Raw genomic sequence first — 14,740 nt, 5'->3', positions numbered from 1 at the left:
GTAAGGGTTAGGTTAATCCCATGAGGATTCGGGTTATTACATTATCACATAAACCCTGTGCTTGGTGTTAGGGTTAGTACTGCCTAAACACAGTACCTGGTAGGGCTTGTATTAGGGATACTACTGCTTAAGTACAGTGCTTGGTAGGGGCCAGGGTTAGGGTTACTACTGACATGGATTGGATCTGGAGTCCCAAACCACTGGGCCACAATCAGAAATCTTCAGCCAGATTCAGGTGTTCAAAGATTATCAGGAGAGCAGTTTTCAAGGCAGCAGAGTTTATTTTTCGACAAAGAAACCCGAGAACAGTTCACAGTGCATACATGATACACCTGAAGAGTTCCAAATTGTACTGAATCTTGTCCCTCTTTTTATACAGTTTTGGCTGTGACTTTTCATGCCTCTTAGGTCATTTTATTGGTTTGTTAAATATACACCATTAAAACATTGGTTTGTCTAAATGTCCATCCTTGGTCCCCTCATTAAAATACACTATTAACTTATCGCCAAATTCCACTATCTCCTGGAAAGCACCTGGGCTTTTCTTCTTGCTAACTTCAGCTTACGGGGTCATGTCAGGGCAGGCCCTGTCCTCATTTGACCTGTTCACTCTCTGCTTTACACCATTATGTTCTGACCTGTCCTGATTGTATTTTTAAAAAACAAAGGTTTGATTTTTACACCATTATTTCTTAACTCTTCCTTGTATCATTTTTTAAAAATTATGTATTTTTTTCACATTTTAATATGGATTACACAAAGTATGCATTGTATGCAGTGAACACTAACATCTACTCTCACACGGTGACATATCACATGTTTTCTTTGAATCATACACTAAATAATGATAATACCATTTCAACACAATATTTCTTTAAGATCATTAGCTTATTGCAGTATTCTCTCTTTAGAGGCACTTCACTCTTTGCACATCACATAGCTGTTGAACATATACACTACACTACTACTAACTTGTTCTTGCCACCTCATCATTGAAATTCAGAGACAAGGACTCACTTAAAATAATGTATGCTGGGGCAAGCTGTGTGAGCCTCCCACAGTTTCCAAATTAACATGAATTTAAAGTAAACATAAAGCAGCCTCCTGGAATAGCCAAAATGGCTTTTTGCATAGGATCTACGTATGGGCCAGCCAGCCTTAACCATTCTGCCCTACTCATCCATGTTTGTTTTCATGTGTGTGTTTTCACCATGGCAATACTGTCTTCTGTGGAAACTCAACCCAAGCACAGTAGTTGATCACCCTCCAGACTATTAGAAAGATGACAACAAGTCATTTCACTAATGGCCAAATGCATTTATAGGAACTGAAGTATTGTAGTGGCTGCCACAGCAGTATTAGTGTAGTAATAGTGTTTGTCCTACTGCTACTGTAGGACATGGGAGTCATGGATGGGTCAGCTTCAGCAGTAGCTCTAGTGGTACAAGGTAAAATTCTACCTGCAAAATCAAAACTTGAATTCACATGAATTAGTGTGTGGGGCTCCACAGGGCTCCTTCTTGGGCCACCTTTTAACTTAAACATGCTTCCCTTTGGTTTCATTAACAGTAAATAAATACATTAGTTACCACAACTATGATATGACTCACAGCTTCTCATCTTGTTATCCACTGATGACTTCCAACCCATAAACACCTCAGTTAGCTGAAGGCAAACTTCCTCCAGCTTAACATGGAGAACTTAAATCTTGGTTGTGAGTGTTAAAGCCCAGAGACAGCTGGTCTGTGAGTACCTGGAATCCAGATCACTCAACCTACCAAACAGATTCTGAAAGGTAGAAGTAACCATAGACGGTGAGCTTAGGATCATTTCAATGGCATCATCAAGGTTGCGGTTGTCGTCTTCAACCCACCTGCACACCTTAAACTGTCCTGGCTTTATTCTTGCAAGATGTTGTGTTCTCTGTTCTCTCTATTTAAATGTTTCTATGTATACGTGAGTTTTCTATTTAAATGAATGAATAAAATGTTTTATACTTGTGTCACGACTGAGCTAGGAACCCCAGAAGCAGAACACAGATTGCAAGACAAACAACGTTTATTTAAGAATAGGTAGAGTGAAGGGGTCAGGATGGTGCTGGTCCAGAGAGGGGTGCTGCGGCAAGTGAAGGAGTCCAGGGGTGGAGAAGGGTTGGCAGGGGGACTGGAGGGAATGGCAGGTGGGCTGGCAGGCAGGCAGGAACTAGAAAAAGACAACAAGGTAAGTAACTAACTGACTAGCAAAGGCAAAGAGGAGCCGAAGTTCTCTCAAGACAAACCATGTACTGGAGTGACAATCCAGCAGGGAATGAAGGCAGGAACAGGGATTAAGTACATCCTGGGTGACGAGCTGATGGGAGACAGGTGAGCTTGATTGTAGAGGCACGGCAGGTGTGGAGTGGCAGACCCAGCAGGAGAGACAGAGAGCAAGGGGGAGGGGCAGGCAACACAGAGACAAACAGACACTTTCTTTTTCTACTGCATTGTGTAAATTTTGTATTATTGTGTAAATTTTGTATTTTTATTGTATATACATATTTTCTACAGTGCACTGTTTGCTGCGTGGAGCACCCACAATTTCATTGTACTGTACAATGACAATAAAGCCTATTCTATTGTATTCAATTACTCCAGCTCTGGAACCTTCACTGGCTACCTGTTGTTTTCAAACTGAAGTTTAAAATTCTCGTCTTGTTTTGCAAAGCACTTCATGGTCTGATTTCACAGTACAGGTCAGATACACTGTCAGTTTACCATCCCTGAAAGAAACACATCATACTTGTGACATATTTAGGTTTGTATGTATGTGTGTGTACATTAACATGTATGTATGCATGAATGTTTCTGTGTATGAGCACATTTTTTGCTGATTTGTTGTCTTTTATGTAAAGCACATTGAACTGCTTCTGTAAAAGATGGTGCTGAACAAATCAATTTGAATTTTTTGTATCTTGGTTGTGTCTGTGCAGGAACTTAAATGGAAAATCCTTGTGAAGGGGAAGAAGGAGCATGTGGTGGAGGAGTGCTCATCTAGTGCTTCAGACTTCAGCTCCTCAGATGAAGAGGCCAGTCGGACTGAAGGCAAACCCCCCTCCACAAAAGAGGACAAGAAGGTGGGTATCACCTATTTACCAATTTTTGGGGGGATTGGGCATTGATGTACTCACTTCAGATAAACTGATAGGGACCAGTTGTTTACCAGTACAGCTGGTTAATAATATGATGGGTTTCTTTGTGTGTCATCTCAGTCAAGTGTGTCTACGCTGAGTCCAGAGCTGTCAGAGCTGGTCGTGTATACCCGCAGTGTACCCTTTAAAAGCTTTGAGCAAGCTGCCAAAAACCCAGCAACTGAAATGTCCTCTTTCTCTGAAAGTGAAGCTCTCAGGCACATTAAGGACTCAGGTATGATATGAGTTTGTGACTACAATTACACAATTACACAGGGAAACTGGAAAAATTTGTCTCTCTTCAGCTTACCATCGGACTGACAGGATTAACTGCTCTTCTCTTATCCTTATCTTTCCCTTCCAGGGATATATTTTGTGCGTCACAACAGTCACCAGCTCAGCAGGATCTACCCCTCAGGACAGCGCCTCCAGTCCTCCAACTACAACCCTCAGGAGATGTGGAATGCAGGTTGTCAGATTGGTGAGCTCTTACTTTATAAGTTATTTAATTCTCAAAAGAAGCAAACAGGCCAATCAAGAGAATTCAATCAGAAACACCCCTTCTTAGTTCTTAGCTTCCTCTCTTTGGTCTAACTGCACACCATCCATACCACCCACTGTAATAAACAGAATGCATGCTGCTGACACCACTGTGTTTTCTTCAGCTGCTTTGAACTTCCAGACACCTGGTGAGCAGATGGACCTAAACCAAGGCAGGTTCCTGCAGAATGGTCAGTGTGGGTATATCTTGAAACCTCCCTTCATGTGCCAGCATAACACAACCTTCAACCCAGAGAATGTTGGTGGAGGTCCTGCCCATAGACCTATACTGCTCACTGTTAAGGTAAGATAGCATGATACTTGCCGTAAATGAATAGCAAGTAGCAGAACAAATGGACATGCAGGTTCCAGAGTTACTTTCCCACAGCTTGCATTTGAATGATAGAGATTTTCCTCCACATTAAACTGCATGAGAATTTTAAATATATAGATGAATAGATGTTTGCTACTGAAATGCTTCCAAGGGGTTTTTATTTGACTACATCCTGAATCCAAACATAACCCACTGAAGAAATACTCAAAGGGTGTCATTGTAACAGACTATCAGAACCATTGCCAGATAGACTCTTCTTGCTCCATTCTACAATGATACTCTGATGAAATTATGATTTCCTTTCTTGTAATTCTAGGTTATTTCAGCTCAACAGCTGCCCAAACCAGAATGGGACAAGCCCAGCTCCATTGTCGACCCTCAAGTGTGGGTGGAGATACATGGTGTTCCCATCGACAACAATAAGAAGAAAACTCATCATGTAGACAACAATGGTAGCAGCATTAAATAAATTCTACACAGCTTAAGATAGTCATACAGTTAAAATTGTACTTAATGAAGACTGTGTGTGGTTGAAAGACCCAGAAAAACATAAGAAATCATAGTTGAAAAATATTTATATTTACACTCCCGTCATATTGACCATTATTACTCTGCAGTGGTTTGAGCTAAGCACCTGCCATTTTTTTCTTTTTTGTTCTCAGAGATATTTTTATTAAATTTTACACAAATATAAAGTACAGGTATAAAATGGTGACAGGGAATTTGTAAAGTGCACAGCCAACATAGGTCAAGAGAGATAATCCTGTCAAAAAAAAAAAAAAAAAATATATATATATATATATATACATATTTATACACATGTGTGTGTGTGTATGTATATACGAGGGTCATTCAATAAATAAGGTGAATTTTTCAGTATAAGGACTTTTAATACAGATAGAAGCTTACTTTTAAAAATTTTTTTTTTTGTTTTACTTTTTTTTCACATTGATTTAATTTCTTTTGCAGATTAAAAAAAACTTTGAGAGTTTTGGCGATTAACAAAGATGGCCGACCAAAAAGCATGCTCCAGGATTAAACAGCGGTCAGTTATCAAGTTTTTGGTTGCTGAAGGGTGCAAACCCGTTGAAATTCATAGGAGAATGGCAACTGTGTATGGTGCCACATGTTTCAGCCAAAAAAATGTCTACAAGTGGGCTAAATTGTTTAAAGAAGGACGGAGCAGTGTTGAGGATGAAGGCAGGCCTGGGAGACCTGATCGAATCAGTCAATGACCTCATTCAGTCTGACAGAAGGGTGACAGTGGATGACATTGCAAGGACTTTGAGCTTATCTGTTGGGACAGCACACAAAATTGTCCATGATGACCTTGGCTACTCGAAGGTCAGCTGCTGGTGGGTGCCAAAGATGCTTACTGCAGAGCACAAACGGAGGAGGGTCGAGTTGTCCCAGCAGTGTCTTTCCCGCTATGAGAAGGATGGTGATGAGTTTCTGAAGAAGGTGGTCACATGTGACGAGACATGGGTTTGGCACTATGATTTGGCGCATGCTTTTTGGTCGGCCATCTTTGTTAATCGCCAAAACTCCCAAAGTTTTTTTTAATCTGCAAAAGAAATTAAATCCATGTGAAAAAAAAGTAAAACAAAAAATTTTTTTAAAAAAAGTAAGCTTCTATCTGTATTAAAAGTCCTTATACCGAAAAATTCACCTTATTTATTGAATGACCCTCGTATATATATATATATATATATATATATATTTATTTAAACCATGAACCCACAGATGGAATGAAAGGAGGTGTCAGAGAGAGGACTGATTTATACACTTGGTACAGTTGACATAAAAGCAGTGCGAGTGAGAGATTCAATTTCAATTCAGTTCATTTCTATTTCATTTATATAGCGCCAAATCACAACAAAAGTCAGAGCACAAAACTACAGGAAAGGGAAGATATTGAGTTAGTAATATGTAATATGGGATATGAATCCATAGTGATGGAGAGAGAGAGGGAGAAGCTCAGTGCATCATGGGAAATCTCCCGGCATTCTAGGCCTATTGCAGCATAACTAAGGGGTGGTTCAAGCCTGAGCCAACCCTAACTATAAGCTTTATCAAAAAGGAAAGTTTTAAGCCGACTCTTAAAGGTACAGTGGGTGTCTGCCTCCTGGACCGAAACTGGGAGAAGGTTCCACAGTAGAGGAGGCTGATAGTTGAAGGCTCTGCCTCCCTCTGCTCTTGAAAACTCTGGGAACCACCAGTAAACCAGCATTCTGAGAGCACAATGTCCTAGTGGGATTGTAGGGGACTATGAGATCTTTGAGGTATGATGGTGCCTGACCATTAAGGGCTTTGTAGAAGCACATAGTCTGTTAACAAGAACAGATTTAACATGTCTAATACAGAATGGCAAATTAAGTGCAAAGCTTCCTTAAATAGCCTAGTTGGGATGGGGTCTAAGAGACAGGTTGAAGGTTTAGATGTTGAAATAGTTGAAGTGAGCTGGTGGAGGTCAATGGGAGAAAAACAAGTCTAAGTTAGGTTTCGCAGCTGATTCTATGGATCCTGTGTTTTGACATAAATCAGTGCTGATTAAAGGCAGGATATGATGAATTTTGTCTCCAATAGTAAAAATTTTAAATTAATTAATTGATTAAAAAAGTTCATAAAATCATCACTGCTGAGGGTTATAGGAATACATGGATCAATAGAGCTGTGACTTTCAGTCAGCCTGGCTACAGTACTGAAAAGAAACCTGGGGTTGTTTTTATTTTCCTCTATTAATGATTGAATGAGTAATAGGCGCCTCTAGCATTACAGAGGACCTTCTTATATCTTTTAAGACTATCTTGCCAGGCTAAGCAGGATTCCACCAGTTTGGTGGAATGCCACATTCTTTCAAGTCTACGTGATATTTGTTTTAGTGTACAGGTTTGAGAGTTGAACCATGGAGCTTGCCTCTTTCGCTTTAATGTTTTCATTTTTAGGGGGGCAATGGAGACTAAAGTTGTACGTAGTGAGCCTGCAACACTGTCTACAAGATGATCAAGTTGGCAGGCAGTAGGTTTGAAGGAATCATTTCCTTGAATTTAGGTACTGCACTATCAGAAAGATTTCTAGTTAGGATGTTTTTGCCTGATGATACATAATCCAGCAATATGAATTCAAAAGTGATTAAAAAGTGATCTGATTGAAGGGGATTCTGTGGGAAGACTGGTATCAATATTGAACATTTAACATAGGCCAAAACAAGATCAAGGGTGTGACTAAAACCGTGAGTGGGTTTATTAACACACTGAGAGAAGCCAGGGTGTCTAATAGTGAGGAAAATGCAGAGCTAAGGCTGTGATTGTTGACATACACATGAATATTGAAGTCACCTACTATAATGATTTTATCTGTTCTATGTACTAAACTCATCAGGAACTCTGAAAATTCAGATAAGAAGTCAGAGTATGGGCCAGGAGAGCGGTACACTACAACAAATAAAATTGGCTGTAGTGTTTTCCACCTTGGGTGTGACAGACTAAGAATGAGAGATCCAGTCCCTAGCTAGTTTGAAGATTATGGAAGTATTCCAAAAAAGGTCCCCAAACTTTTCTTTGGAAAATACAAATGGAGTAATGTATTTTTTCAAGGTTTAAACAGGATATAACATCTCTCAACCACTGGGCATGGGTGTGCAGGGCAGCATCCCTCCACCTCAGCAATATTGCACATCTGGCCAAGAGAGAAGCAAAAGACAGAGTTTGCCAAAGATATATAGTGACTTCCCTCCAGTATTTCTCCAGGCTAGGACATGTCCAAGACATATGGATAAGTGAAGCCTCAGCTTTCTTACATTTGTGGCAGCAGGGATCTACATCTGGGTAATAACGAGATAATTTGGTTTTGGATATATGGGTTCTGTGCACAATCTTTGCCATTCCTGAAATGTTGGGTCCAGTAAGGAGGGTTGAAAAAGATGATTGGCTGGAATCTCTCAACGTGTGCCAGACAACTGGATTATCTATGAGTTTATTTTGTGGGAGAGGGAGTGAAGATCCAAGAAGTGGTGGAATGGAAAAGTTTTTAGCAGAACCCAACTCCATTGCCACCCATGTAAGGCAGTCAGATAGATTATGAAACTATGACCAAAATGCAAGACAGCAAATAATAAAAATGAAAATTATGCAGCTCCATACTCTTTCAGGCTTTTGAAGATGGACCTTATTTAGTTGGGGGCGCTTGCCCTTCCATATATACGATACTATAACAGAATCTAATGTATCAAAACATTATTTAGGACTGAAGGTCAACACTGATTGAAAAACGTATAAATATTTAGGGAGAATATTCATTTTAATGGAATTAATTCACCTGACCAAGGATGCAGAGAGGGGTGACCGCTGTGTCAGGCACTGTTTTGTGTGGTTTAGTAAAGTAAGAACATTTTCTTTGAAGAGGCACTTTTGCTTCATTGTAACTGTAATACCATGTAAGTGAATTGGTTTTCCACAATCTTAAAGGGGAAGCTGGTGTATTCCAATGCCAGTGTCCCCTCACTGACAGGGAAAAGTTCAGATTTATTTGGAATGGAATGGACTTGTACTTATATAGTGCTTTTCTAGTCGTATCGACCACTCAAAGCGCTTTACACTACGTGTCACATTCACACACACATTTAGCGCTTGCTCTATTCTACAAAGCGCTCTAACACATGCACACCCACTCACACACCGATGATACACACATTGGGGGGGGGGTATAATTTCTGAATGTGTCATTAATCTTTGTGTGATCTGAAGTAACATTACCTCCTCCATTGTAATATTTGTGGTATGTTCTTCCGCTTTGATTCCTCTCAAGTGGTTAACTAATAATTTTCCAGATTTTTCACCATGGATATATAGAACAAACTCTTACTCCTTGAAAGTTGGCGTTCAGTGAGATAAGTTGAGGCCAGATCAAATTTGGTTTGAAGCTCCACTTGCATTTTATATAGGTCAGGGTTTTTAACTTGAGAGTTTTTTTTGTCTATTTCCTTAATTTGATCTGCCAATTCTAATCAATCTCGTTGGGCCTTTTTTTCATATTTGCAGTGTATGAAATAATTTGCCCCCTAAGATATGCTTTAAGAGCATCCCAAACTACTAGATGTAACTGCATTTTTTTCCTTTTAAACTAGAGAATCAGTGCTTTCCAACAAGCTGCTGTTTGTCCAAGTCAGTTATTTACTTCAGACGATAAACTTACTGTATATGAAAAATTGGAAAAGATTTGGATCATCTCACCTTTTGCCTGATGCATTGCTGCACTCCCTCCGTGTGTATATTGATCAGTTCTCATCCAGTATCCTAGTTGATGACATCAACAGTCATGTTTCTGAATCAGGCACTCCTATTGGCTCAGTGGATACTCACAGCCAATCAAAGTATGTGATTTAGAGGTTTTTGTTGTAAGCCCAAATGGGAGCAACTCTGATTATTCTGAGCTCAAAGCAAAGTCTGTCTAAGTTTTGTTAAAAAGATTTATTGGATAAGTGGCAAAAACATTAAGAGGATTGAATAAATACTTGAGCTAAATGATGGCTGGTTGAAAAATACATACTCTGATGGAAAGTTGAAGTCTTGATAGCTTTACAAAATATTGCTGCTGTCATTCAGAAACAGAATTATTATGAAGTGGTAAACTATGACCCAAACACATTAATTCAAAACAACATTTGCAAATAATGAATGATTGGCATTCATTACTTCAGATTTGTTCTGGCTTTGAAGCCTGTAACTGGGTGGGGCCAGACCCACCTGTGTCTATGCATATGGGTATGTTAGTTTATCTGACCGGGCTATGGGGGTACAGAAGACCAAAAAGAATGAAAATCACATACTGCATGAACATGATTACTGCAAACTTCATCAAGTAAAACTGCATAAACTAGTGTGTATATGTCTGTAATAAAGTGTTGTTTCTTTGGTTCAGGCTTTAACCCGCGGTGGGACTGTACATTTAATTTTACTGTTCATGTCCCTGATGTGGCTCTTGTTCGCTTCATGGTGGAAGACCATGACTATACCTCAAGCAATGACTTCCTAGGGCAGTACACCTTGCCTTTCACCAGTCTTCGCACAGGTACGTTTAGGAACAGTGGAGTTTGGGGGGCTAATACAAAGGACCTGCTTGACATTGCCAACACAATATGACTAACCATTTGCTCTCTTGACCTTCTTTACCTTACCTTTGCAGGTTATCGTCATGTCCGACTGCTCAAGCTGGATGGCTCCAGCCTTTCACCTGCTTCCATCTTTGTCCACATTACAGTCACCCCCTGCCAGAGCAGTCCCTACAAGTAATCATCAAAATCACTGGCTAGGTCACTGAACAAGTCCTCAGTCAAGAATCCCTAACACTTGATGACAACTCATGGATCCACCATTAGTCTGGTGTTATTATTATTATTGGTGTTGTTATAATTATTATTGGTGCTAGATTTTGAATATATGAGCTAACTCCAAAACTAATTAGTTATGATGCCCTCTGCAGGAAGAACAATTTTATTAGAATAGCTTATAAATGCCTGTTGGTATAAGTTGTAGGTTGTGAAGGTCAGAAAGCCAAAATCCAAAGTATGAGGTGTGATCAAAAGGTTCCAAGACTGTGCCTATAACAAGCAAAAATGTACTTTTCTTAAATTTGGTTATTGTCCCCTTCAAAGTAGTCACCTTGTGCTGTGATACATCACTCCCAGTGCTCTTGCCACACTTGGAACACTCACTGTAAGTCCTGTTTTGTAAGTGTGTCAAGCACCATCTGCATTGTAAGCTGGATCTCCTCCATTGTGTCAAAATGGTGAACCTTCAGCTTGAATTTCATTTTTGGGAAGAGGAAGAAGTTGCAGGGAGCCAAATCTGGCAAGTGGGGCAATTGGGTAGCGACAATTGTGTTAGTGTGACCCAAAAATCTGCTGTGAGAGTCCAGATCGCTTGACGGTGGACTAGAGCTTGCCATTGACAGTCTGGGTCATCCATATGTAACACGTACAGATTTTGATTGCCCAACGTGACATTGCATACAGGCTCAACATGAAAATTACTGCTCACACCTGCTGCATTCACATTACCATTCATTCACAACAAGGACAGTTTTGGAACTTTTTGATTGCACCTCATATGTGCAGCCATCCTCTGGAATGTTAAGGGACATGATCCACTTTTAAAGTTAATTTTAAAACAATCAAGAGCTAATATTTTTTCCTCATCATTAACCTTCCATTTTCTGAAACCAACAATCCAACCTCATTTCATGCAGTAATTGGCCAGGTGAGAGAGTAGGCAAGATTTTGACTTCTGTCTGAAGCTCTCCTTTTAAACTCTTCAGTCAAGTACATTGCATTTCCTTTTGTATGAACAATGGTCAGAAAGTGTATGTTGTTATTCCCATTTTTGGCCATCTTGGCCATCTTGTCACCCTATGTCTGAATGTGGCCATATGGAACAACTATTAACACTTTCTGCCTGCAAAACACTTTATTTTAGTGGCAAGTTTCGAGCATACCCCAGCTTTTAGATACTGGGTATCCAGACAGAAAACAGAAATGTGTACACATTGAAGTACAAATACCAAGAAGTATCCCTTGCCCGCAGCTCATCAAAGTAGCACTGTTGAGGGGAACAGGGGGTTTCATACTAAAAATACTGTAAGTGAAACTGCAATATTAGGAAGCTTTTAACATGTAAAGAGGATTTTGGTCTATACTTCTTATGTTCTTTATAAAGTGGAGTAATATTTGAAAGGATCACCTCACAGCCAAGAACAGGAGAATTTATTACAGCAACTAATAATAAGAACTCGTACATATGGCATGTAAGTATTGTATTGAGATGTCATTAATACAGATAAATGAGATAAAATATTCTAATTTCAAGGTTCACTTTTAAGCTTTTTCTAGAGCTTTTGACCTTATCACACTCCGTGTGTTTACATATACTGTAATAACCAGTTTACTGTCATTACAGTCAAGTCAGTTTACTGACTTATCTAGACATCCAGAGGTTAATTTTGCTTGGTTTGTTTTAGTCTGACTCATGTAGGAATTGTTTTAAGTACATCTTTCTGTGTAATGATCTCTTCTTTTATCCACCTGCTCTGCTGTCTTTTCCTGCCTGTACCTGTATTTGTAAATAGTTGTATTCGTGTACACAGTTACCTGTGTACAGGATACCAGGGGTAACCAAGATTCTCTAATCTGCTACCCTGTTTACAATGACCAGGTTTCTTGTTTGCATATTGAAACAAGAAATATAGAAATTTGTTTACTGGAGAAAGCCAACTCTAACCAGGATACTGAACACACAGATCATCTCTTTGGGATTACAATCATACCCCATGTATGGCCACTTGCATGACAAAAAAGCTCAGTAATAAGCCAGTGAAACACACAGATGTGTTTAAACAGCCGAGAATTAATTTCTGTGTTCATGTATCAAGACAGTAAAATCCAAACCTGTCCTTCTTTGTTGTAATAGAGCTGTGCGGATTCCAAATTCAGTTCTCAGTATAAATCTGTTATCGGGTTCAAATAGGGCAACATCCCCAATACTGCTGTGGACATCAAAAGCCATATGGAAAATAAGACTGACTTTATTTTAAAAGATGTTAGAGCTCCATAAAAAAGAATATCTCTTGTTGCTGCCTCTCCTTGTGCAAAGGAACCCATTCCAGTGCTTTTATAATGGAGCCTAGTGTAATATTTCAAATGGTAAACAGATTCTGAAGACATTACTTTTTTAAGTAGCCAAGTAGCATTTTTATATTGCTCAGTTATGCTATAGCAAGATGACGTGCACTAGATAGAGCTTCTGCTTTATTATTAGCTTATTAGATGAGGCATACAGTAGGGCCCAAAAGTCTAATACCACTTTCTATCCAAAGTCACATTCAGGTGACTCAGACTTTTGGACACCACTGTACACAAATTTGCTTCACAGCTACAATGAGGTTTGCTACGTTTGCTATCTTACGTTGACATACGTCCTTACTTTGTGTCAGATGTGTTCTGTGCATGCAGAGTTGATCTGTTGAACTGATGAACCTTTGTGACTGTGACATTACTATAATTTTCAGTGTTTGAACAGATTAGACAACACATTGTCATGTTAAAGATAAGGTTTTATATAGTGTTTTTATTAAGGAAGGTGATTTTTTATCTTATTTTATTTTATTTTTGAAGGACTTGGTTTGAGAATAGTCATTCTGGTTACTTACACGAGTTCAATATTAGTCTTCAGACATCTAAAAAATTAAATCAAAACAGCCTCAGAATATCTTTTGTGTCATAGTGAAACTTTGCCAAATTTATCATTATTTGATGTAGAACAAAATGTACTTTATTTTAACACAACCTGTGATCAGGAAGTTTGTTTGAATTGGGATAGAAATTTTAGATCTATGCCAATATTTAATGATATAAAACAAACCCCAGCCGTATTTGGGACAATACTGAATTACTCACATGTGTGAAGAACTGTAAGTCCACTACATATATGGTAAAAATGCCAAAGTTGAACTGTAGCATTGATAACAAAAATTGCAACTGTAAATTTCAACTTATTGGCAGTGTTGTTTATTTATTATTATTATACTGTTTGCTTTTGTGCCGTACCAGCTGTATGGTAATCAATCATTATTTATTATCCAGGTTATATATGCAAAATTGAATAGAAATTTATTAAAACATTGTGGAAATAGTAACCCAAACCTTTTCTACAAACTGAATAACCTCATAATGTCAAAGGGTATTTGTAACAGTTGTCCAGTCCTTAACTATGTTGTCAAATGATATGTTCAACTGATTCACAGCGTAAAATAAAAAGTAGAATTCCAGCATTACATATTTTAATCATCATCACCATATTATGGCGCTCTACAAAAAAAAAAAAAATAAATAAATAAAGATCTTAGAAAATCAAAATCTTATTTTACAATGTTTATGACTTATATTTGTGACTTATCTTACAAAGTCAGTGTTCACATACTTCCAGTGACATTGTATTTTATGGATCACATATGTTTATGGATAAACATTTGATATGCGTTTTCTACTCTCAGTATGCTGCTACATGTTACAGAAGCAGTGCCTCATACCCTCTACAGTATGATGCACCACTTCTAGGAACATTTGGTGAAAAAAGCTGATATTGTCCTCAATAACTTCCTTGAAAAAGGATATATGATTGATTTACATGCAGTTGTACTACCACCACCAACAGACTTAATGATAGTCAGTATATTTAAGTTTTTTAAGTAATTAAATCAATGCCTTAAAGAATACAGTGCATCATCAGGCTGCAAGCTAGACTTTACTTAAAGCAAGATACTGCCATGTAATTTGCACAATACCCAAATCAAGCAATTAAATTAATTAAAGCTCATTTTTATAGTTGATCACCCTAAAAAATTGATTCCCTAAATCAGCCACATTGATCATCTTGTTACAATCCAATGTTTTGCTGGGAAACCTTGGGTCCTGGGAACTTGGACAGACTGGAGGCCGTGGGTACCTGTACTCTAGGCAGCCAACTTTCTGTTGCCAGCTGGCTGCCTAGAGTAGACAGTCAGACCACATAGAGACAGGCTGTACTGGAGTCTCTTGCTGTTTCTGTGGGAAGAGGGTCATGAGGGCAAAGACTGCGCTGCATCTAAAGCCTGTCATGGATGTGGTGGACTGGATCACTTTTACTGGAGCTGCCTGGGCCACATGAGAA

At 38.8% G+C, this 14,740-nt stretch overlaps 1 protein-coding gene across 1 annotated transcript in view; it reads left to right on the top strand.

The window, feature by feature from the left end:
• The window catches only part of LOC108876760 (1-phosphatidylinositol 4,5-bisphosphate phosphodiesterase delta-3-A), a 35,784-nt gene extending 21,814 nt beyond the window's left edge, over positions 1-13,970 (top strand). The window contains exons 10-16 of the mRNA XM_018666473.2: positions 2,969-3,112; positions 3,248-3,401; positions 3,531-3,647; positions 3,832-4,010; positions 4,357-4,492; positions 9,960-10,109; positions 10,224-13,970. Of these exons, the coding sequence (XP_018521989.1) occupies positions 2,969-3,112; positions 3,248-3,401; positions 3,531-3,647; positions 3,832-4,010; positions 4,357-4,492; positions 9,960-10,109; positions 10,224-10,330 (987 nt within the window). The 3' untranslated portion in view covers positions 10,331-13,970. The remainder of the gene's footprint in view (positions 1-2,968; positions 3,113-3,247; positions 3,402-3,530; positions 3,648-3,831; positions 4,011-4,356; positions 4,493-9,959; positions 10,110-10,223) is intronic.
• Positions 13,971-14,740: the final 770 nt, after the last annotated feature.

Source organism: Lates calcarifer, unplaced genomic scaffold, assembly GCF_001640805.2.
Source record: "Lates calcarifer isolate ASB-BC8 unplaced genomic scaffold, TLL_Latcal_v3 _unitig_5775_quiver_708, whole genome shotgun sequence".
NCBI classification, from domain to species: domain Eukaryota; kingdom Metazoa; phylum Chordata; class Actinopteri; family Centropomidae; genus Lates; species Lates calcarifer.
The sequence above is the reverse complement of the archived record's forward strand: the minus strand, read 5'-3'. Positions and strand labels throughout refer to the sequence as shown.